The 22,990-nt window shown below is 42.6% G+C and overlaps 4 protein-coding genes across 8 annotated transcripts in view; 2 read left to right on the top strand and 2 right to left on the bottom strand.

The window, feature by feature from the left end:
• Nucleotides 1–409: 409 nt before the first annotated feature.
• On the bottom strand, nucleotides 410–6,482 carry LOC310859660 (inosine-uridine preferring nucleoside hydrolase-like). The gene is made up of 6 exons (XM_083766340.1): nucleotides 6,468–6,482; nucleotides 4,369–4,557; nucleotides 2,900–3,082; nucleotides 2,669–2,780; nucleotides 885–1,021; nucleotides 410–785 (listed from the first exon to the last, which is right to left on the bottom strand). Exons 2-6 carry the CDS (start codon nucleotides 4,549–4,551, stop codon nucleotides 420–422), a joined length of 981 nt encoding a protein of 326 aa, XP_083622466.1. The 5' UTR covers nucleotides 4,552–4,557; nucleotides 6,468–6,482; the 3' UTR covers nucleotides 410–419.
• A 358-nt stretch (nucleotides 6,483–6,840) lies between these two features.
• LOC310859656 (basic immunoglobulin-like variable motif-containing protein) lies at nucleotides 6,841–12,691 on the top strand. The gene is made up of 10 exons (XM_083766333.1): nucleotides 6,841–6,949; nucleotides 7,603–8,136; nucleotides 8,553–8,682; nucleotides 8,953–9,048; nucleotides 9,313–9,417; nucleotides 9,534–9,628; nucleotides 9,718–9,850; nucleotides 10,294–10,377; nucleotides 10,451–10,547; nucleotides 11,781–12,691. The coding sequence occupies exons 2-10, from the start codon at nucleotides 7,659–7,661 to the stop codon at nucleotides 12,081–12,083; spliced, it is 1,521 nt and encodes a 506-aa protein (XP_083622459.1). The 5' UTR covers nucleotides 6,841–6,949; nucleotides 7,603–7,658; the 3' UTR covers nucleotides 12,084–12,691.
• Nucleotides 12,692–12,768: 77 nt separating this feature from the next.
• LOC310859659 (homocysteine S-methyltransferase YbgG) lies at nucleotides 12,769–21,485 on the bottom strand. 2 transcript variants are annotated; one of them, XM_083766338.1, is made up of 8 exons: nucleotides 21,202–21,485; nucleotides 17,518–17,585; nucleotides 17,223–17,395; nucleotides 15,790–15,893; nucleotides 15,343–15,504; nucleotides 14,933–15,138; nucleotides 14,175–14,254; nucleotides 12,769–13,750 (listed from the first exon to the last, which is right to left on the bottom strand). In XM_083766338.1, the coding sequence occupies exons 1-8, from the start codon at nucleotides 21,301–21,303 to the stop codon at nucleotides 13,671–13,673; spliced, it is 975 nt and encodes a 324-aa protein (XP_083622464.1). In that variant the 5' UTR covers nucleotides 21,304–21,485; the 3' UTR covers nucleotides 12,769–13,670. The 2 variants fall into 2 exon arrangements, with proteins under 2 accessions (XP_083622464.1, XP_083622465.1); XM_083766339.1 differs by lacking the exon at nucleotides 15,343–15,504.
• The window catches only part of nme7 (NME/NM23 family member 7), a 62,879-nt gene continuing 61,092 nt past the window's right edge, over nucleotides 21,204–22,990 (top strand). For 3 of the 4 annotated variants that reach the window (XR_014569323.1, XM_083766336.1, XM_083766335.1), the window contains exon 1: nucleotides 21,932–22,016. Coding sequence is in view for 2 of the 4 variants with exons in the window: in XM_083766336.1 (XP_083622462.1) it covers nucleotides 22,014–22,016 (3 nt within the window). In the remaining 2 variants the exon portion in view is untranslated. Of the gene's footprint in view, nucleotides 21,343–21,931; nucleotides 22,017–22,990 lie in introns of those variants that run through there. The other variant, XM_083766337.1, reaches the window with a different exon arrangement.

Genomic DNA, 22,990 nt, shown 5'->3' on the forward strand with positions numbered 1-22,990 from the left:
AGCTCAGTATTATTCTGTTGGAACTGCTTTTGAGGATAATTTTTCTTTCTGGCAAAATGGGTTCCACGCCTCATCTTCTTCTTTGTGTTGCAATCAATTTTAATAATGCGTGGCAATTTAGAGGTTTGGGTTTGTGTACATTACCTCCATTTGTCTGCAAATTTAAATAAAAAGATGGATTTCAAAGTGAACTATGTAATGACAAGTTAATTATGTAATGACATCTATGCATCTGCCATTGCATATTTATGTTCGTTCACAATAGGGCTGGGTGATATGGAAATACCTCTATCGATAGTGATGATTAAATTATTTTGTATTTATTTCATTTTATCATCTTTGAATGTATAAAATCAAGCTAAAAAAATGTAACCAGGAAATATTCAAAATCATGATATCGATCCCTAGTTCACTAAATGTTACTTGTTTAGAGGTAGCTTGAGGGAGTCCATGAGCAACCGACTGAACTTGGCAAGATCACATTTGTTCATGACACAAATGCGGTGACTCTTCTTCAATTGATTTGTCTGATCTAGTGCCATCATACCACGGCACATTGTTCCCTGCAGCTCCACGCGGACTGCACAATCAATGCTCTGTGTTACCACGGTGCTGTCGATGAAGGCCGCCATTGCGTACGAATCATAGGAGACAAAGCCAGGTCCGAAGTATACATCTCTCTTATTCATCATAGCCGACTTGGAGTAGGCCCAACATTTTGACGTGATCTTCTTCATGAAATGTGCTGCAGGTGTGTCTTGATTGGTCAGTTCTTCAAAGAATTCCTATACAATGGGAATCATCAGAGTAATTAAAAAAAGACAAGAGTACAGTGTATTTATTTTCCAAGTGAGATGTTGTTCACTGTTCACTGGCAATGTTACCCATGTCAATGTATTCCTGCAGGAATATTCCCAAGACGCAAGGTGTGTGGGGCAGAGGAATTCTTCCAGCACAATGTAAGCCGACTCCGGATCCATTACAAAGTTGAACTCTCCACATAATGTCACGTTCCCTTTTCCTACAAAGAAAATAGATATAATATAATATACAGTACCTAACTGCCTTCTCTGTATGAACACCCTGATGCAGTTATTACGTCTATATCCAAACGCCGATCGGGTTGCGGCAACACCCGCCCTGCAGCACTGTTTAATGCAATTTATTTGTGCGTGCTATAAGTATTTTTTGTTGAATTACTTATGACAAAGTCAACAGTATGTATATCCATAACATAAGCAAGCAGCATGCACACTAGCAGACAATAGTTCTTTCTTTCAATCATTTTATTAATATTATTATGATCATTATTATTTTCACAATCTGACTCACTTCCTGGTTTTCAGACAGCTTGTGGATGGTAAATGAAGCTTGCGTGGCTGCAACTCAAGTTGCAGCCGTGAGCAAGCTTCATTTTCCATCCACCAACCAGGAAGTGGCGCCTGGAGGCGCGTTTTGTGCATCTTGTAGGTGTGCTCATGCCAATAGAGCGGCGCAGTCCCTCCCCCTTTCAGAACAACGAACGGCCCAGGAAATGAAAACGCAATGCATTTCCCCATAGGCATTTAATTTATTTAAAGACCTTTTAAGCTTCGTACGAAGCCAACTCTTGTCGTGACAAATCATGACAACACACACAATATTTTGGACCAAACAAATAATTACAAAGAAGAAAAACAACAAAATAAGTGTTGTAACCTGCCGTTTCTTTCTACTTTCTAATTCTTTGTTTGGCCCGAAATATTGTGTGTGTTGTCATGATTTGTCACGACAAGATTTGGCTTCGTACGACGCTTAAAAGGTCTTTAAATAAATTAAATAAAAACTGCCTATGGGGAAATGCATTGCGTTTTCATTTCCTGGGCCGTTCGTTGTTCTGAAAGGGGGAGGGACTGCGCCGCTCTATATGCATGTTAAATGACGGGATTTCTCCATATAAATAATAGATAATTTCAGTAGAAATAGCATCATAGCAAAAGGCTGATGCACACCTCAAAAGGCTGGTGACAGGTGCGTAGGGCAATAGAGCATACATTAAAAAGGATATCTTTGAAAAACCAAAGAAGAGGTTGACCTTTTTTTGTCTGTCCTGATGAAGGTCTAACCGATCGAAACATCGACCTAATAAAAAGATTTTTAGTAGCAATAGCATCAAAATGTCTTCGAAATCTAGTCAACTAGGCCTGCAGTAGGCTATGCACTGGATAAATGTGCATGACATTATTTCAATAAAGTAGAAATACGAGGAAATGACAGAGGGAGAAACAGTATCCAACAATCAACTTTAACGACCGCCCGACAGGAGTTTTCTTGTTGCACAGAAAGATGCTCATTAGTATTATTGCCATCACCTGGTTTGGTCAGTCGTGTAACTTTCCTGACGTTAAGCTGTGTAAGTGTTAAACAACACAGCCATGCAAAATAACATTGACAGAGGTGACGAAAGCTTGCCCTGTTTAGCGGTTGCTAAACTATTTGAATTTGGCAATGGACAATCGCTTTTTGTGGTGGGGTTTAGCAAAGGGCTAATTATAAAGAAAATCACACCTATCCGTTAATATAAAAATGTACAAAAGATTGTAAGAAAACGATTAATTCGTTAATTGAAACAGTACTGAATGGAATAATAGTTAATAGTTAGTTAATTCTCTGAATAGCTGCAGCCTACCCTCCATGTTGCCACCCATTATGAAGAGATCCTTGAGCTTCTCAGGAAACAGTGGATCCAGTCTGACAGCAAGAGCAAGATTTGTGAGCGGCCCGAGGGCTACCAGGGACACCTGTAGAAGGCATGGGAGATGAATGAAGTGGTATAAGAGTTACAACATCCACATCCACATTTTCATGAATGAAAATGAATGAATGTTCATGGCACAAGAATGCAGAAAAGATGTAGCACCTGTTTGTGGTTCTCAGATACCAGTCTGATCATTGCATTGACTGCATGCTCTCTCTGGATCTTCTCCTTCCACAGAGGATCTTTGTCTTCAATCACATCCCCCAGTCCGTCACTTCCAAAATGGTCACTTAATTGTTTATTGGCCCCAACAAGAGGACCAGCAGAGCCCTGGAACACTGGGATCTGTGGAAATGGGAGCCTGATTAGTAGTCTTTCCAAGTACCACCTGGTGAAATCATCCATCAACTATATCTGCCAGACATAACAACGCAGCCCCTTGCATCCAGCAGCCCAACCCAGTAGTCACTTTGAGTGGCACTGCATGCGGCAGCCACACCGGGTGAGTCTTAACCGGCCATGTATGTCGGACTCAAGTCGCCTCAGTCTTAACCAGCCATCATGTTTGTCAGACTCCGTTGCCTCAGTCAGTATATTTTTTATCCCACGATTTTGTAACCCTTTTTTCACCCCTGTGTCAATCATCTAATGTGATCCTGGGCTCTACACACCCTCCACCAACCTAGTCCCCATATATGGGGGACAAGGGGAGAGCAACGGACTTGAACTCATGCTTCCTTCATGCCTGAGTGTCCAAGTTGCTCCTTTACACCTGACAGGGGGGAGTTTCCCTGGTTGGACCGGACGCGTGGAAGGAACACGTTATTCCAACCAGTTCCTTTCCCCTCCAGCAGGCGCCCCAGCTGGCCAGGGGGAGGCCGTTGCCTCAGTCTTAACCAGCCATCATGTATGTCAGACTCCGTTGCCTCAGTCTTGACTTAACCGGCCATTAATGTCAGACTCTGTTGTGTTCTAAATCTTTACTTAATCAGCAAAAAAAACATTGTTTGTGGTTGGCACAAAAATAGTGGCACAAGTGGGATTGAGGTGTGTAATAACTAGTGAGGCATGCTACCGAGCTGGCCTCCAGAATGGGTTTTCAGGCTGTATTAGAATATGACAACGCCCAACTCATGTATAAAATCACACCTGTTGCACCACCGAGTGGTGCAACTCCCCCCCCCTCCTCCTCCTCTCTCTCTCTCTCTCATTAGCAGGCACAGCACTACCCCTCTCTCCGTTTCTGGTGCCCCCTACTGGTATTAATAAGTCAATTTCACGCATGCGCACACCACTCGTGCTCATGACTACACACAGGTACACGGACATTTCTGGTTGTAGGAGTGGTTGCACCACTCAAAAATAAAGCCTGCCAGAATCTCCGCCCAATAGGGGAGGCTTCCCCTCTCCGTCCCCTCCCTATATTTCTGGCAGAAGCCCTTGACTGATGATTTCACCATACCATTGTGGTATACCATCTGCGTATGCTAGCCACAGGTGTGCGCCGCCCCACCCACCACTAAATGAGGTGATCAGCTCTCCCACTCCACCCCACTGGGTGTAAGCACACCTAGGATTCCATGCGTGGACAAAAGCTTCATCTGTGTATTGATTACGTTTAGAGAGCTTACCTTCCCACGTTCACAGATGGAGAGCACCATCAAGACATTTTGGCAAACATTCTCCACTGATGCGTTCCCAAAACAGCAGGTAATTCCCAGGACCTGAACGTCAGGCGCTGCCAGTGCCATCATTATAGCCTGGGCATCATCGATGCCACAGTCTGTGTCAATGATTACCAACTTCTTTGCCATGGTATTCTGTTAAAATACAGATTCCCAAACAGAGTTAAACAGATTCATCAAGGCAGATTCCAAATGACCATTTTAGATTTAAAGGACAACTTTGGTTTTAATGAGAAAGGTTTAACACCAACATGAACCTTGGTTGAAAAAAACTATAAAGTTGTCCTTTAACGTACTGTATATAGCAACATATATTTAGGATTTAGAACCGTGTTTTAGAACAGTGTTTCTTAAAAACATCAGATATACAAGCTCACACATATCTAAGAGTTTGATTAATTGTGTCATAGCCATCATCACAAATGTGATGAATCATCACATTTGGAAAAGTAGCTATGTGTTTTTAGCCCAAAGAGTGTTTTTCATGCAGAACAAATGCTTGCAATGAATTCAGATTTCAGAAGCATGAAAAAACCCTAGTTTGACCCGTCACATGCTACTTAAAGCAGAATGACATTTTGTAAATGTGCCTGCATAATGCATATAGGTTGTCATTGGTACGCCTAGCTGTCACAAAGTTTCCCAAGGGAGTTGGGTTGGAACAAATTGAGAGGTGATAGTTGACATGTTTATGAACACACTTGTGAAGAAATCTATTGTACCATTTATTTTGCAGATTTGTCACAAATTTGAACTTTCCCTAACTATTAAAAAGGACAAAGGGAAGTGTTTTCAGAAGTTATATGTGAGTACAACATAGTTATATATAAACTAGAGGGAGGACTGCCCTGCCCCCAGCTATTCAAGCTATTCATTTCAATGGAAGTTGCTCAGTGCTCAGTTTACTGTATAACTCTGGTTGGCTCAAGCAGAAGTTGAGATTACTCTCAATTTTAAGGTCACTTTTGACGCACTTTCGAGTCATGACATCACTGAACGTCTGTCCACCTCTATGAACGTCCCGGAACATGGTCCAGATTTGTTGATAAACTTGAACTGGAAGATTATTTGGAATCTTCAATATAAATATGAAATATCTAACCAACAAATTGAGGGAGGTCTAGTTTAAAATCCTGCATAGATATTATCCTACAATTCATTATCATTTGGAAAATGAAATTCTACTGTGCACGTCATGTGCATCTCTTCACCTGCACACCGGATTAGAGCAAAAAATATGGAAGATCTTTTGTAAAAGGCGTCCAAAGGCACTAAGACTTTAAGGCGTCCTGTGGCACTGAGTGAGTTTTAAAACAATTTACCAATTTAGTTTAAAGTATAAGAAAGCTGCAAGAACTGTTGCTTTGTGTTCACTCTTTAATGTTTTCTGTTAGTAATTCCCCCTGGATGTTGTATAGTTGTATTAATAACTTTGTTGTTTGTGTTTTTTGTATTGTATTGTATGTCAATATGTACAAAAAAAGAGAAAAAAAAACTTCAACCGCTCTGGAGGCCTGGGGGTTGCACGGTTGCACCACCTTCAACCTTAGCCTATAGGCTATAACTATAAAATGGCTTTTAGTAATGCATAAGTCTTGACTTAAAAGCCAGTTTGAACTTGGTGTGAGCTGCAACTGGCTCCACTGCTCCAGGACTACACAACAGTGCAAAGGGCAAGGTGAAGTGGTCAGTGCCAGTGGTCAGCCAGCCGGAGCTGCCGGACTATTGAAAGCCTTGGACCTCAGGAGTGGACCTGAGATTTAAACATGCGTTCATAAATTCTACAGAACAATACAACCTAAATAAATTACTGTGCTCGACATATAGTGTAACCAACTTTGCACATATTATTAAGTAGGCCTTTAAAGAATAAATTAGAGTAGACTAAGTTGTAATGGTAACTTCATTCAATGGTAGCCTAAAGTTTCCTGTCTTGCGTGACCAGTAGCCACCAGGGGAGCTAGCTCAATATCAAGTGACAGCAATTTTCACGAGAATCTGTAATTAGTCAAAGTAATTGATTAAGGCCTCAAGTAAATACAAACCTCATGAAGTTCTCCTTTCCCTCTTCTCTAAAAAGTGAAGTTGTAATTTATTGTGTTGCAACACATAGGCTACACAGACCTCGGCGGGTTCGTTCATTATAAGAAACACGGGAGGGGGGGTATTCTTATTGGAATGTGTGTTAAAATATTCACCCGTAAAAAACTAAAAATGCATCATGGAACAAAAAAACAAGTTTTTGGATTAGATGAACTCCTATAATTTCTTACTGGATTTATATTACTGTGAAAAGGCCCTTGAAAAATATCTTGAGCTCAAATTAGCCCCCCCCCCCCCCCCCCCGTAACATAATGGTACAGTCCTCCTGGATTTGTAGCGGAAGAAGACACGAGACAGAAGGCTGCTGTGGAAATTTGTGGAACGTTATCATTTAACGTACAGTAAATCTCTACATCACCTGTGACTGACGATGCACGATTTTAACGTGCCATTTGGCTGTTAATTTGCTGTGACATAAAGCAAGGTACGATTAAGCTAAATTGTCTTTTCTGTATGTGTAGCTAACTACTGGTAGCTATGAAGGATCGTCTCTGCCATAGTGTGCCATCCATTCGATTGATTGCGTACGTGTGCCGTTAGCCCGTTATTATGCCATCTTGACAAGGATTTGGCACTGCCAACTTGGCAGTGGCAGGTGAACTGTGATGGTTATTAAACTGAAACACACACAGGCACAGCTAATGTACGTACTACGTACGCCACAGTCATGCATTTAGACGTTTAAGATGGCTTGATGTAAGAGCTTTATGTCATGTGTCATGTAACTGTTGCCTCGGTGCTTACTGGTGGTTACATGATGCACCCGAATGTGACTTGACACAACTGCAGGTCCCCATGAAACAATTGTGGTGATGACCGTGTTATCATTGTGGCTGTTGGTGTGACCAAAATGTGGTATTTCTTGACCAATGACTATATGTCTTTTCTATCAGCACTATCATGCCGTGGACTGTCTAAAAGACTGTCGGATTTCTTTTATCTATTCTGATATGTGTATATACTGACGGAGATCTACACAAATGTCAGAATCAATTAAATAATTCTCTTCTTGACAGCCTTGGTTCAAAGCTAGTTGTCTTGATGAGGCTTGTGTATGTTTGTTTTCATTCTCACTAGACCTGCCCAAAAGAGACCTCAGCCATTCTCTCATCCTTCATCCAAGTGGCTGTTCAATGCCTAATACTCCAGAAGGTCAAGGAACACATCTATCTAGGCCGGCTGACCGGGCTGGGCCGCAGAGACCCCCTGACCGAGAAGATGAACGCAGCCTGTTGAGCTCCCTTGCCCGGGACAATGCCAGGCTGAGGCGGGCTTCAAGTGCTGAGCTCCAGCTCCCATGGACCTGCCCTGTCACACACTCCAGAGAGAAGTTCTACACCGTTTGTTCTGATTACGCTCTTCTCAACCAGGCCGCTTCAGTGTACCGTCCTGCTAATGCACCCCAATCTAGTCAGCAGGATGAGGAACCTTCCTATCTGAAGACCCAAAGCTCTACTGACTTCACCCAAGGCCAGCCTGGAGGCGGCGATGTTGCTTTGGACAGGGACTGTGACATGGATGAGGAGTCCTCGAGCAACACAAAACCTATTTTGGCCTGGGAGATCGACACAACAGACTTTGAAACTGTGCTTACTAGAAAAATAAGAACAAGTAAGCCGGAATGATGCTTTAGTACGTAGCAGGGGTTTGTCAGTTATGATTGTGTGTTTTTGTTTGGTGTGTGATAAGATATTTTTGAATGTTGCAGGTCTGCAGGAGATGGTTGTCTTTTTAAATGTGTCAAGAATTAGCCAGACCATTTGCTAATACCTCACAGTTATATAATTCCGGCAGTTATGTCAGCTGTGCAGCATCTTGGTGAGAGCTCAGGGGATAATTACCACTGTGAATGTTTTATCTCCACTTTGTACGAGCGCATTCAGTTTCAGGTCTTGGCTTTGTGAAAAAGTGTTTTATTTTAGCGACTCACCAGCTGGTGATTTTCTTTGATATTTATTGTCTAACAACAATGATCGTCTGCAACAGTGATTATGAACAACGGCTAACGAAAATGTTCCTGTCTGAAGGCAATATGAAGAAATTCGGCTCCAAGAAGATGAAGTCGTCGGACAGATCCAGCCGCAATCTGCAAGACATTCCCTCCCATGCCTCGCTGGAAGACATCAAAGAGCGGAAGGTCCTAGATCTCAGGAGATGGTAATGTGCTCACTGTCTTGACCTTTGTGAGAACTTGAGAAGCCCCTTTCAAGCCCCTATTATAGTTCATTCTATATACAGTCAAGTTTAAATGTCAGCACAGATAAGGGGTGATATACTGTACTCTTCTCTTATTTCTTACTGTGGAAGACCGCTGTGACCGCTCACTAAAGATGTCCAATCTGTGCTGCGGGCTGCGGCAGATGTATACTATTTCAAAGGTCTCCCTTATCAGTTATTTCTTTCTTTTTGGATGGTTTTCTGTTTCAGGTACTGCATCAGCAGGCCACAGTACAAGACGTCTTGCGGTATTTCCTCATTGGTGTCTTGCTGGAACTTCTTGTACAGCACAGTAGGAGCAGGGAGGTGTGTGTGCATTACATATTGAAGTAGCCGGCGTCGCATGATTAAATCAATCGTTGGCTTTGCTTAAAACCTGTATAATTTGTTAGTGAAAATTACATGATGACGTGATATTTTTGCAGAATGTTGCCTATTACGATATGAAATGCCCAGAAGCTCATTATGTTAAGTGTGGAGACAAATCATATTGAAAAGTAAATCATTACGGTCATTGATTATGAACAATGGATATCATTTTAAACATGTTTTGGTTTGTATCTTCTCCAGCCTGCCACCCATCTCTCAGGAAGAGGCACTGCACATTTTGGGGTTCCCGCCTCCCTTTGAAGAGATCAAGTTTGGCCCTTTCACCGGCAATGCCACCCTCATGCGGTAATGGCAAATTCTCTCCAGTGTCCACAGTTTACAACTTTACATGATCATTTACAATGATCATGATACCGTAGATGCCACAATTCAAACAATAACATATGCCAAATTGTTCACAGATGGTTCAGGCAGATTAATGACCATTTTAGGGTCCGTGGATGCTCCTACTTTCTGTACAAACCACATGGGAAACACAAGACGGCAGGAGAGACGGGTGAGTTAATCTGCGGTCTCAACACAGCAGTTTGTGTTCTTTTAAAAGTGACAAAACAGTCGACTGATAGTCTCAACACACCTTTTTAGCTGAAGGAGCGTTATTGAAGCTGACACAGGGACTGAAGGATGAAACTATGGCATACATTTACCACTGCCAGAATCACTACTTCTGTCCTGTAGGCTTTGAGGCCACTCCACTCAAAGCTGCTAAGGCTTATAGGTAGGATTGTGTAGATCAGCAATTCCCAACGTGTGAGCCTGTCAGGCTGTGAGTTTAATGCAAGTGTGTGGGCCCCCAAATAATTGGTAAAATAATTATTTAGAGCCTTGAAAAATGAGTTTTCATATTGATACCAATAAATAAGATCTTTAAGTGTACTACGTTAGTTCCCTTGATCCAAGCCAGAACACAATCCATTGATTGATAATTCAAATAAACATGCTCTCAAAAATGCACGCAGCCAGATCAGGTCAGAAGGGTGTGCTGTGAAGTGTGAATACTTTGAAATGGGCCCTGATCCAGGAAAACGTTGGGAACTACTGATGTAGATTTTTATTATTATCAGTGCTTTCTGTGAGAGTATAATATTCCCACTGGTCTCATTGTATGCAGCTGGGTTTAAAGACATTAAAAGATGATGAACAATTCTGTTTTGTGTATAGGGGGCCTCTGCCAACGAATGAAACGGAGCACTGGATTCTTATTGGTGAACCCAGCAGGAAACACCCAGCTATTCACTGTAAAAAGTAAGGCCTTTCCAGACGCAACAGCATTTCGTTGTGATTGTTGAGCTCTTTTTCACATAGCTTTTCTTTTCAGATGGTTGGATATTGTGACTGATCTCAACACGCAAAATCCTGAATTCCTGGATATCCGTCATACAGAGAGAGGAATTCAGTGTCGCAAAACCAAAAAGGTTCTTGTGAATGAATGTTTTTAATTTACAATTTACAATTTAGGCATTTAGCAGACGCTCTTAATCCAGAGCGACTTACATTTAAGCAAGAACAAAATCATGGGAATACATCACATAAAAGCATTTATCATGAAACATGCGTAAGCTAAGAAGGTAACAGCGGAATATCTATATGATGAAACTATACATACACTATACATAATAAACTATACATATTCACTACTATGCTATACATATGTACTATGGCGTGCTATGACTATATACAATACAATTATAGTGCTGTCTACATAACATGCTATAAGTCTGTGTCAAATGCTATCTAAGCCAACATAAATGCTATCTAAGGGGTTAGGGTAAGTGCTATGGGCCATGATGGAGTCTGAAAAGGTGGGTTTTCAGGCTACGGCGGAAGATTGGGAGTGATGCTGCAGTTCTGACTGCAATGGGAAGTGCATTCCACAGTTTTGGAGCCAGAAGGGAGAAGAGTTTGGGACGTGTGGAGCGTTGTCCCGGCGTTTTTAGTGAGGGTACTTCCAGTTTCCCTGCGTTGGCTGATCTGAGTGCGCGGGAGGGTTTGTAGGGTTCAATCATACTTGTAAGATATGGGGGAGCCATACCTTTGGTTGCTTTGAATGCCAGCATCAGAGTTTTGTATTCTGTGCGGGCAGCGACCGGGAGCCAGTGGAGGGAGCGGAGCAGGGGGGAGACATGTGAGAATTTTGGCTGGTTGAAGACCAAGCGAGCTGCTGCATTTTGGATCAGCTGGAGAGGCTTAAGTGCACATGCTGGTAGGCCAGTAAGGAGGGAGTTACAATAGTCGAGTTTTGACAAGACTGTTGTCTGGATTAGGAGCTGGGCTGATTCCTGGGTGAGGAACGGTCTAATCCGTCGTAGTTTGTGTTTGTTAATGTTTGTGTCTTCTCTTAACCATTTAAACAATATACTTTGTTGTCCAGAATCCCCTGCTTTTTTCCCTTTACACAAAATCCAAACCGAATAACCAATGTACAATCTCAAAAGACGTTGCTTTATGAGCTTGTAGATCGGCTGTTTTCACCAATGTTTGCCTCAGAATATGTATATCAAGTGGTTGTCGGACCCATCGCTTTTATGGGATTATAAGGCACCAAAAACACATTATACAATGTTATGTACTTGTGCTGACTGAATATTTTGAGCTTCTGTACACTTTCTGACAACTAACCTTACTGATGAATAATCACAACCTTACAGGTAGGTGGCAACCTTCACTGCATCATGGCCTTCCAGCGGGTGAACTGGCAGAAGCTTGGTCCCTGGGCTCTCAATTTGGAGAACCTGCGTCATGACTTGCACCACGCGGGTGCGGAGAGAGCCCACGAGGGCACGGATGAGGGTGCCGAGGAAAAGGCCTCGTCCAAGCGCCTGGCCTGCTTGGGACGCTCCCACAGCATGGGAGGCCAGAAAGACACTGCCTGGAAGCGTCTGTCCAACACTACAGAGTACAGACAGAGGAGCTCCCCTGAGAGTGACCTTGAAGAAGACCTCACAGACTGAAATAACTAACTTCTGTCTGCTGGTGTATGTAAGTATGTAAACCAAAATAAGAGCTAATAGGTGTTGTTACAGGTTACCACCACACCGCAAACATATTATGTTCAGATTATTCCAATCGCATTTCCCTGGGTTTAATCAGGAGTATAATCACAGCTGTTAGTTTGAAGTCACTATAGCAATGCTTTATGTGTACATGATTATCATTTTAATAGGGATAGGGAACTATCGACATTGAGGACAACCGCAGTCCATAAATTTGTACAGGCATGTCGGTTGTGTTTTGACAATTTAGCTGAAAGTGACTACTGCAGTAGAGTGCTAATATGTAATATAGTTGTGAAAGTGGCAGACTTGTTACGCTCTATGTAATCAAAGGCCTATCCTTGTCCATGGTGAAACTGGTCATCCCTACCAAAAATGACGTTTGTGGGTATTCAAACAAAGTGTGACTGAACCACAGAAAAGTTAGGACTGCATGTTTTTCATTCCATGTGTAGAGCCACAATTTCCATTTGAGCCCCTGTGGTGCCATCTGTCTTTTGCTGTATGTCTATTATGGCAATGTGTATTTGGTGAATGTGAGTTTTTATTTATTTTATATAAAATTATTTAAAAAAATCAACATCTTCAGAACATTTAGTTTCTCTTCCTAGGTCATTGTTTATTGCAGGACCAGTTTTGGTTTGTGGTTCTTTATTGAGACAAGGAACAGATTTCTCACTTCCCATTCCTAATACTGAACTGACATAGCTCTGATCCACAGCCTTACTGCTTCTATGATGGACGCACTCTGAGCCCCCTACCACACGTATAAACGGTACTTTTTGGCCAGAAAGGGATTTTTTTTCACCGGAGGAAAAATATTCTCTGAGGCAATTTTCTGGGCAATATTGGTAGAGGAGTTTTTTCCGGTGGAAACAAAATCCCTTTTTGCTTAGAGTGCTCCCACTAAGGAAAGTAGGCTTTCTAATGACACAACCCGCCTTTGTTTTGGTAAGTAGCAAAAACGTTCTTTTTATTTACGCTAAAGAGGAGAGGCTGGTCAGGTGAGATTTAAAAACGAAAGTAGCATAGCCTGAAGTCTGGATTTTCGGTGGTGAGGTGACCACCACTCGGCGGTGAGCTGACCACCAGAGCTGAAATAAGTAAATAACGTTGAGCGGTGATGAGTAAAAACAGAGAGAAGGACTGGAGCGGTGGTTTGCTCTTCACCGCGGCTCGTGACGTCATGTTGTAGTTTGGTGGTCACCCCACCACCGAAAATCCAGACTATGTATGAGCCTTTACTGCAGGGCAGAATCATCAAACAGTAAGGCTATGGACCAGAGCTAATCCTGACATTACCTTTAAGGCATTTGTCTGCTCTATAAGGGAGCAAAGACAAGAATATGGCAGGAAAGAGGTACAAGTTTTTTTCTATATAAAGTATTGTGTGTGTAGTCTATATATTTTCCCCCTATGTACTGTGACCAACGGAAAAACCATGACACCCTGGGATTGATCTCTTTATAATATAATATTTAGAAGGCATAGGCAAGGTGAGATGAGAGCACCTGATTTGTAATTATTCTTGTTCTATCACACCAATTATGATAGAGGTAAATGGCTTCCTAATAGTTGTTGTCGTAACTTGGCTATGTCAGCTGGACCAATGCAACAGCAGCCCCCTGTTGATGAAATAAGCAAAGATAAACAAGATCCTACTGAGTGAAAGAGAACAGACCTCAATTTCTGTATGGCTTATTTATACTTTAAAGAAATCACACTCGGGTAAAGTGAGGGACGCTAATATATTAAAGTCTAAGGGCCGATTCATACTCCTATTTTACCGCATGATTTCGGCTCGTCAGAAAGAGCCGAAGAGCCGACTTTAGGACGGTACCCGCCCCCCCGAACCTCAAATGACGTCAAATTGTAGGCTCTACAGTGCCGAACCGACTTTTATTCGGCTCTAAAATAGGAGTATGAATCGGCCCTAACTCATGGTGCTATGATTAGGTGATGTAATGATGTAAAACAAACTGTGTCAAAACAAATGCTGTTAATGGGATTTAATGTTTGTTAGGGACAAAACAAACAACTTCTCCTCACCTATCAATGCTGCACCTTCCTTCATCCATTCACTGCTTAGTACTTCAATTGCTAATGTGTTCTGTGATGCTGTCCATGACCTGTGTATGAAGACACAATGCACACGCCAAGATAAACATCACATGCCAGTTGCAATACGATTTCATGTTACCTTTGATCTTGATCTTTTCAATTGCACATAAAAATGCTAAATGTTTTTTCAGTTAAATACATCAAGCTGGGATCTGGTATAGAGCAATTTCACATCCAACCATTTGTATAGGAATCACCGTAAGTCAATAATACTGTTCTGAATGAGGGCAGTCCAGAGTCTCCAGACTTGTAGCGCTGGAAAGATGCCGACTTCGTGTTGGTTCACCAACCCCGTCTCCCCTCCTCCGATCCCCTCCCCAGTAGAACGCAACAGAACAATGACGTCATCAAATTTGGAGCGACGCCCCTCTGCACTGTTTTTGTTTTGCGAAATAGAAGGTTCACTCCCACTCCTATGCCACTTTTCCTGATGGGTTTGCCCAGGCTTTTTTCCCCCCTTTGAAAACCAAACGCCTGCAGTCTCGACGGTAGACTTGTAGGGTGGGTTTGATTGACTGATTGAAATTTGTATTAACAGTTTGTAGAGTAAGTACAGTTTGAAGAAAGCTCAGGTCAATACAAGGTATCCTAAGAGGATTGAAATACCCAGAAAAGATGGCTAAAATGGCTTGTTTACATTGGGCTGGGGGTTATATATAATGGTGACATGACATCATCAGACTCACTTGCTCTGTGCATCCCACTCTTCTCCGCTGTTGGGGTAGACCACCCAGAAGAGCTCTGGACTGAGAACTGACTTTGCAGAGTCTAGAAGTGGCTTCACTAGAGTTGGTGAACAGCAGTTGACCCCAACTGCAATCAGCTGTTTTGACCTATTGGCAATCTGGACCGCCTCTGCAAAAAGGCTTCCATCTGATATACGAGTCCCATCCTAGAAAGGTTTGTCATATAAATAAATGAATTATTTCTACTGAAATAGTTTTTACTTAATGTTGCTTTATAATAAGAATCCAGAGATTTGTTTTAATGCCCTACATTTTATATATGGGAGCAATATTCATTATTCACCCTCTCCTAAAGTGCCTTATATGTACTAGACTAAATATACTGTATGACTACATTAGACAGTGATAACCTTGCAAGAGAAGGAGAGCCAGGCTTTAGAATTGGGGAATTCTCTGAGCAGCTCCACCAATGCCTCTGCCTCTTTTATACTTGGAATTGTCTCCATAGCAATGATGTCGGCTCCCGCCGCGACTAAAGAGCTGATCTGCGGCCGATGCCAGGCTTTAAGCTCCTGGGGAACAGACGAACAGACGTTTGATAAATATATGAGGACTTACTGAATGCTTCCTCCAAATGCATTAAATAGTAGTAATACTCATGGTTATTCACCAGTACCACTAACCTACTGTAACCATAATGGCAGAGTTCTGATGAGCTGGCCTAATGACAGTAATTCTGGTAAGTGATCTTGAAAATACACATTGTGGTAAACATTGTTCCGCTGAGGGCCATTCACGTGAGCCCTTCAACCTGCATTATGGTTAGAAAATGTATTTGAAATGGGACTGCCACTCACCTCAATGCTCATATCCTTTGCATAAACTCCTGTATACTCGGAGCCATCGTGCAAAAATGCCCCGTATGCTCCAACAGAGCCTGCCACCATAGGATACCTTCGATCTTTTAGAATCAAAGTGAAAAGACACCTTATTTATCAGCTATTGATAGCATGTCAACATGTTAAACTATTACAATATGAATATACTGCCAACAGGATAAAGGCATATTTCTATAGCAGTGGTTCCCAAACCCCCAAATTGACACTAATTAGCCCACGGACCCCCATTTGAAAATGATATGCCGGGGACCCCCTTAAGAGGAGATTTTTAGGTCTAGCAGTGATTCTCAACCTGTTTAATTTCAAGGACCCCCAGTTTGACATGCATAAGTCTACGGACCCCCATTTAATGGCATTTCTATCTCTGGGACCAATTTATATTGTAAAATAAATGTTAATTTATAAAGGTCCATTTGGTTCCAAACTATCATTTAGCTGGGGACCCCCTCTAACTCCCTCAAGGGGGTCCCCGGACCCCATTTTGGGAACCACCGTTTATAGTGCCTTTATACAAAATGTATTACATTCACCCGGACTGCAAAGGTATCTATCTATGCAAGGAACCAAACTGCTCATCAGGAATAGGTTCAGCAGGGTTTCCTGCACAATGTTGTTGGCATGGCGCTGCGCCATGCTTGAAATAAATCGCGCCATGCCAAGCTTCCAAAGAAAAAATAAGTTTTTTTTTTTCTTTTTTGAGGGGGATAGTGAATCATAGTGTGTGTCATATGAAATGTCCAGTACCTCCCCAGTGCATCCCCAGTGCCTCCCCCAGTGCCTGCCCAGTTTCCGCCAAGTGCCTCCCCAGTGTCTGCCCAGTGGCTCCCCAGTGCCTCCCCAATGTCTCCCCAGTGGCTGCAGTTTCTCCCCAGTGCCTCCCCAGTGTCTGCCCAGTGTCTCCCCAGTGTCTTCCCAGTGCCTGCCCAGTGTCCCCCCATGTCTCCCTAGTGTCCCCCCAGTGCCTCCCCAGTGTCTTCCCAGTGCCTCCCCAGTGCCTCCCCAGTGTCCCCCCAGTGCCTGCCCAGTGTCCCCCCAGTGCCTCCCCATGTCTCCCCAGTGCCCCCCTAGTGCCCCCCCCCCCCAGTGCCCCTGCAGTGCCTCCCCAGTGCCTCCCCAGTGTCTCCAATAGCAATACAAGAGCAATAATCCAAATTAATCTTAATTTATTAATCTAATTAATTAATTAATCAAAACATTGGGCCCCCCGCGCCCAGCACCATGCCAAGGCCTTTTCCTGCAGGAAACACTGTTCAGTGTCTTTCTCAAGGACACGTCAACACGCACGGAGGAGGAGCCGGGGGTCAAACCAGGCACCTTCCAGGTCCCAAACGGCCGCTCTACCACTATCTCCTATGCAACTGCCGCCACAGTGGATGGTTAGCATTGGTTACCTGTTGGATGGTGGTCAGATACAAATTGTTTCACTGCATCTTTGGCCAGATGAACTCCAGACATCAGCAACTTGCTGGCTGAGTCTGAGGTCATGTCCATGTGCTTGATGAATCCCTCGATAGTTGCCTGGTATGTGGCCGTTGTGATGACATCAGCACCATGGAGGAGAAATCTACAGAAATATAATTCAAAATATGGAATGGTGGATAAAGCAGCTTTCATGTGTCAGTGATGTCTTACATTTGGTTTGTGACTTGATTAACACGCATTAGTACTCTACTCAGGCATGCCTACCTTAAATGAGCATCTCTTATAGCCTGTGGATTGGTGTGCAAAACTCTGGCACTCCACAATGGGTCCCCCTGTGACACACACACACACACACACACACACATGGCGAAAAATAAATATGACGCAGTGGGCATGTCTACAATGGAGAATTCACATATGTAGGTCTTTCCTTTGAAAGTGCAGGGCAGCTTGCATTTGCCCACAACAGACAGTTTCCTGCCTCCATATCCAGTTAGGCGTTTTCTGTGCTGTCTGATATTGAATGGGCAATATTTTTGTATCATTCTGGCTTGCTGTTTTGAAATGGCGTTTGTCTGTGCAGCTGTATCACTATCTATTTTGAATTTCACTTTGTTGTCTTTAATGCCCAGTTTGACATACCATGCATTTTCCTCTGCACTGCTTGTAACCTCTTCAATATTGATTGCTTCAATATGAAGATCATCATCTGATTCACTATCTGCCTGTATCTCATTTACAACTCTGTTTCTGCAAACTTTTGCAAAGTGATTTGATTTGTTGCATTTTGTGCAAAATTTCCCATATGCAGGGCATCTCCTTCTGGCATGTGTCTGGCCGCAGTATTTACAGTCCACCACCATGTACTCTCGTTCAGTGTAATCATTCCTCCCGTCACGTTGTGATCTTACTGTCGGAGGTTCTCTGCCTCTCTGCGCATGCGCGTCCCGTACATTGGCTCTGAGCACACTGCAAGCGTCAGGAGCGTGAAGTTGAAGCTGAAGTTTTCTTCTTCGTGGGGTTTTTAGACAGCTGGTGGATGGAAAATAAGCTCCACCTCCGCGCGCGACGGACAGACTCAAATGGACGCGACGGCCAGACTCAAATGGAAGCCGCGCACAAGCGTGAAAATGAAGCGCGTCACCCGGCAGTGATAGGCACTAGCCAATGGAACAGATGCAGCCTGCAGCCCATCCACTGGGAGGAGTTTCACTTGTAGTTGTCTTCTCAAACAAATCCTGGGAGGGATTTGTAAAGCCATGTCGAGGGATACAGGCAGACTGGGCATTGGGGCACCTCGAAGTAACATTCAGTCCAAATTGTTAACAAAACATTGAAAAATCGTCTGAAGAAATAAAGTAAAGCATTGGTTCTCATGTTTGCTTCAGATCACCCCTGTAATCTTTTCATCCATGGCACCCCTGGCTGAATTACATTGTCATTTACTGTAACCCTGATCCATGACATTGAAAATAACTTTATACTTTATAAAATAGCCCGTTCTCTTCAGCCTCCACAGCTCTTCTCATCAACATCATCATCATCTCCGTGGTGGTCTAGTGGTTAGGGTGCGGCGCTCTCACCGCCGCGGCCCGGGTTCGATTCCCGGTCAGGGAACACTGTTTTATGATGAATTCCTGTTCTGTTCTATATAGAAGTGTCTATTTGTACGTCTTTAATGTTTTGATGAATTGAACAATGTGGACCCTGTTGTAAACAAGTGTAATGCTTAATTGGGTCGTCCACTCACAGTTAACAGTCTTTGTATTGAGTTTGTGCTTGAAATGTATTGTAATTCTGCAAACTGTTAATAAATATTTAAATCAATCAATCAAAAATCTCCTTCTCACCGCCGGGTGACACACTTAATTTTTATGCTTGTCGGCAGCTTACATCTGACGCGGAGGACAGCGTCAGATGTAAGCTGGCCGTCGCGCAAGTCGTCGGCGAAAACAAAACTAGTTTTAAAACTCCTCTGCCGGGAGGCGAACCCGGGTTACCAGTTCCAAAGGCACGTACGTTAACCAGTCGACTAGACAGTCATGACTCGATAGCCAGTTGCAATACAGGAGAGCGCGTCCGTGAAGCTGTCCGTCGCGTCCGTCGGGCGCGGAGGTGGAGCTTCTTTTCCATCCACCAGCTGTCTAAAAACCCCACGAAGAAGAAAACTTCAGCTTCATCTGACGCTCCTGTGTGCCCAGAGCCTATTCAAAGCCATTCTGTGTCACTGCGCTAACAACACAAGCGTCAGTATTGGCGCCAGCAGCACCGGCAGTCAAAGTCTGCATCTGTTGTTGTGTGCACTCTGCTGCACGGCACATGTCAATGCACTTTACCAAAGTTAACTGGTCTTCTCTCAGCAATCTTCTACGAGTGTCATTGTCTCTTATGCCTTCTATTATCCGATCTCTGATAAGTCCATCCAATAAATCTCCATACTCACAGTTTCTGGATAAGATTCGTAGGTGACAGGTCTGTAACATACTGATCGATCATCTCATCTGGTTTTTGTACCCGGTTGTTGAATATATGCCGTGTTCTTCCTTGGTGTGCAGTAAGTTGTCCTCAAACTTTTGAATGAGAGGTGCAATCTTATCCATCTCTGAATACGAATGTGTTATACAGCTCCTGCGCTTGTTCCCCGGCACAGTGAAGAAGCATGGCACATTGTAGTTTCTCTGCTTTCTTATCCTTTTCACTGGCGCACATGAACAACTTGAAGCGTTGAATCCATCTTCTCCAGTTTTCTGCTGTGTTCCCGTCAAGACACAGTGTCTGTGGTGGTTTTAATGTCTCCATGTCGTTGTAAAAAATCGTAGTTTTACTCTGACACCATGCAGTATTATGAATTTACTCGGAGAGACCTGGTCCTGGTGTGATCATTCCACCATCTTTATTATCGAACTACCTGCCTCCCCGCAGTGGGCAGTCTTATCTATCACAACAGGCGCAACGCAACAAACTAGATTGAAACACTTCTTTATTGAAAACGACGGACTAACACATTGCACAAGCACCCCGTAGGCCCCTCTAACATTCGGGGCATCAGGGTAAGCGACTTGTGTTATGGATTTGTACGTGTTCGGTCCCTAAGGGGGCAGATGGTGCCGTTCTCCCCATCAGGGAAATGAACACAGACTCTCGTAAATTGAAAATGTCAGAATCGATCAAATACATCTACGAGAGTCTAAATCTTAGGCTAGTATTGCCCTAGCCTCGGAGACAACAGGCGTTTTGTTTTTGCCCTGGGCCTGGCCATGGCATGGCTGGTACTGTACCGATGCTCCTGGTGGAGGTGCTGCTGCTTGCAATGCAGACCAGTGCTAGATGTGATGTGAATAGAGTGGAATGGACAGCAATAGCATTGGTTCTTGTCTCTTTTAACCAAGGAAAGATGAGTCACTTCTTGGATATCACTTTGATGTGCCTGCCTGATACCTCTAAAGTCAGGATATGGTGGTGCCACATTTGCTATCACTTTCATTATGTCATGCTGTGTGCAGAGATTCAGCCAATGTACTACGCCTATTACTATTACTATTGGTGACCTATGACAGTATCGCATGTATGATGTTCGACGCCAGGTGACAGTCACAGGTTGTCGCTTATTGTCGGACAGGAGTCACAGGACAAGAAAGACAGATACCGGTATGTAGTTTAGTTTAGGACTGATTCCTACATTTCACACTAAGTCATTCCACCATTTTTAACCAAACGTTACATTTCACTTAATTCAAGTCAAGAATCAAGATCACGTACGCATGACATTGACAGTCCGTTTCAGGGCTACGACGTACGACCACTATTGGCCCGGAGTCACACAATTCGATAGGACGCCGCCTTCGGCGTAACAATTTCAAAAGCTGTCAGTCATTCCCAAGATAGCCTCGGAAACCCAGACGTTTTATTTCTTCCCAAGATGACTTGAATTTCATAAAGACAAGTTACCTCCAGTTTGAGACCCTGCGCTTCAAGCTCTGTTGCAAGACCGCCATCCAAGATAAGAGGAGGCCCCTTCCTGTCAAACGTTAGATCCCCAACGAATGTCATTTTGACAAAGACCTACATCAAACTTTACTCAGAACAAAGGTATGGGAAGAAGCCGAAGAACAAGTTGTAATGTAAATGATTTAAGCGATTATGAAGTATGAACTGTTAATGATTATCTTCCCCTTTGATGAGTTGAGTTCTGAGTTAACTGTTCAGCCCATAATCATAATTATTTTCGCAGATAAGTAAGCCTAGACAAACACGTGACAATTGTTGTTTGTGTGGCGGTTGCATTCTGGGTCTGCTGCGTTCAAGTTAAGATAACTCCGTGTACTTTTGTACCAAAATAATGATTGTAAATTGGTTGAAAGCATCATAGGTTTAAGAGAGGGGATATTTTGAAATCCTAATTGTAATGTTTCACATTTACATATTAATGAAAAGTGTTGTTTGTTATTAAAAAATATATTACGCATGATAAGAAATCGTCCAAAGATTTGATCAAATTGTTGAATAAAACATTTTTGCATTTGTCATAGAAAATAACGTGTCATAATATAGGTCTCTCTGTAGTGTACAGGCTTTGCATTTAGTTAAGTGTAGAAACTGGTTACATGCATGTTACATGTTACCAAATTCTATGTGGAATAAATTATCTCCCCTTACGGCGTTTAAGTTAACGCACCATCGTTGCTATGGTGACAGCCTGGTTAGCTATAGTAGCAATAGCAAAACACAGGTGCCATCAAGTTATCGAGTATTTTCCATAAATGGTAAGTTTGTTTGGAGATTACTTCAAGCATTCCTTTCAGTGCACATGTTATATTATTGTTGTTTAACCGTTACAATGCGCTTGCAGAGGCTTCTTCTGAAACCTCTGGAACAGATACGTCTGCTAATAATAGAGCTAACGTTAGCCCAGCTATAGCTAATCATTCCTTGACATTTTATTTTTTAATATTTATCAGCATATAGGCTACTATTAGTAAGAACGCTACTAACGTTACTACTAAACGTTACAGTATTAACATTGTTCTGTTAGAAATGATGAGCTACAGAGCTAGTATTTGTGAATGATGAGGCTTCCCTGGACAGTTTTCAACTTTCATCTGAAATGACATCTTGCTAGCTCTGGTCCATAGCCTTCATGCTTTGATTCTGCCCTGCATTAAGGGCATAATCAAAGCATTAGGGCTATGGACCAGAGTTAACATCTTGCATTTTTTGAGCATCCACTTGCAACAGTTAATCGAGCTAATCAATATAATTACAAAAAAAGAATAGGAAGTGATGGGCGCTCTTGTCATCGTACAAATGTAAGTCACATTTGACCTAAATTTCTCCTTTCATTGTCAATGGCAAATATGAGTAGAGTAGAATCAAGTCAACATTCACAGAAGTGCAATGTTTTACTTACTAATTGTACTTTTTACTCCACTATAAAACTTTAGTTACTAGTTACTTAACACACTAACCAACGGCTTCAGCCATATATATAAATATATATATATATATATATATATATCGAATCGGCCATTTGAAAATAGCTGATCTACAAGTTCGATGCGACAGATTGTGAGCATTGTGTTTCAAAAGATTTTTGTATAGATTAGATAGATAGATATATAGATAGAATATTCGAACTTGTGAAATGGGACATTCTGCACTTTAACTTTTTGTACTTTTAAGTATATTTTAATGCCAATCATTTTGTACATTTTTAATATAGCACATCTACTTGTAACAT

Source organism: Protomyctophum parallelum, assembly GCF_964188405.1.
Source record: "Protomyctophum parallelum genome assembly, chromosome: 6".
In the NCBI taxonomy this organism is placed as follows: Eukaryota; Metazoa; Chordata; class Actinopteri; order Myctophiformes; family Myctophidae; genus Protomyctophum; species Protomyctophum parallelum.

What these genes read in the sequence shown, in the direction of transcription:
- LOC310859659 (XM_083766338.1), bottom strand. Translation starts at nt 21,303, where the DNA reads ATGACATTCGTTGGGGATCTAACGTTTGACAGGAAGGGGCCTCCTCTT. An exon ending in ATAAGAGATGCTCATTTAAG is followed by an intron (nt 17,396 to 17,517) that starts GTAGGCATGCCT and finishes ATATTTCTGTAG; the next exon opens with ATTTCTCCTCCATGGTGCTG. An exon ending in GGAAGGTGCAGCATTGATAG is followed by an intron (nt 13,751 to 14,174) that starts GTGAGGAGAAGT and finishes TTTCATCAACAG; the next exon opens with GGGGCTGCTGTTGCATTGGT.
- LOC310859656 (XM_083766333.1), top strand. Translation starts at nt 7,659, where the DNA reads ATGCCTAATACTCCAGAAGGTCAAGGAACACATCTATCTAGGCCGGCT. An exon ending in AGCACAGTAGGAGCAGGGAG is followed by an intron (nt 9,049 to 9,312) that starts GTGTGTGTGCAT and finishes TATCTTCTCCAG; the next exon opens with CCTGCCACCCATCTCTCAGG. An exon ending in CCAGCTATTCACTGTAAAAA is followed by an intron (nt 10,378 to 10,450) that starts GTAAGGCCTTTC and finishes TTTTCTTTTCAG; the next exon opens with ATGGTTGGATATTGTGACTG.
- LOC310859660 (XM_083766340.1), bottom strand. Translation starts at nt 4,551, where the DNA reads ATGGCAAAGAAGTTGGTAATCATTGACACAGACTGTGGCATCGATGAT. An exon ending in AATGGGTGGCAACATGGAGG is followed by an intron (nt 1,022 to 2,668) that starts GTAGGCTGCAGC and finishes TTTTCTTTGTAG; the next exon opens with GAAAAGGGAACGTGACATTA. An exon ending in GCAGGAATACATTGACATGG is followed by an intron (nt 786 to 884) that starts GTAACATTGCCA and finishes CCCATTGTATAG; the next exon opens with GAATTCTTTGAAGAACTGAC.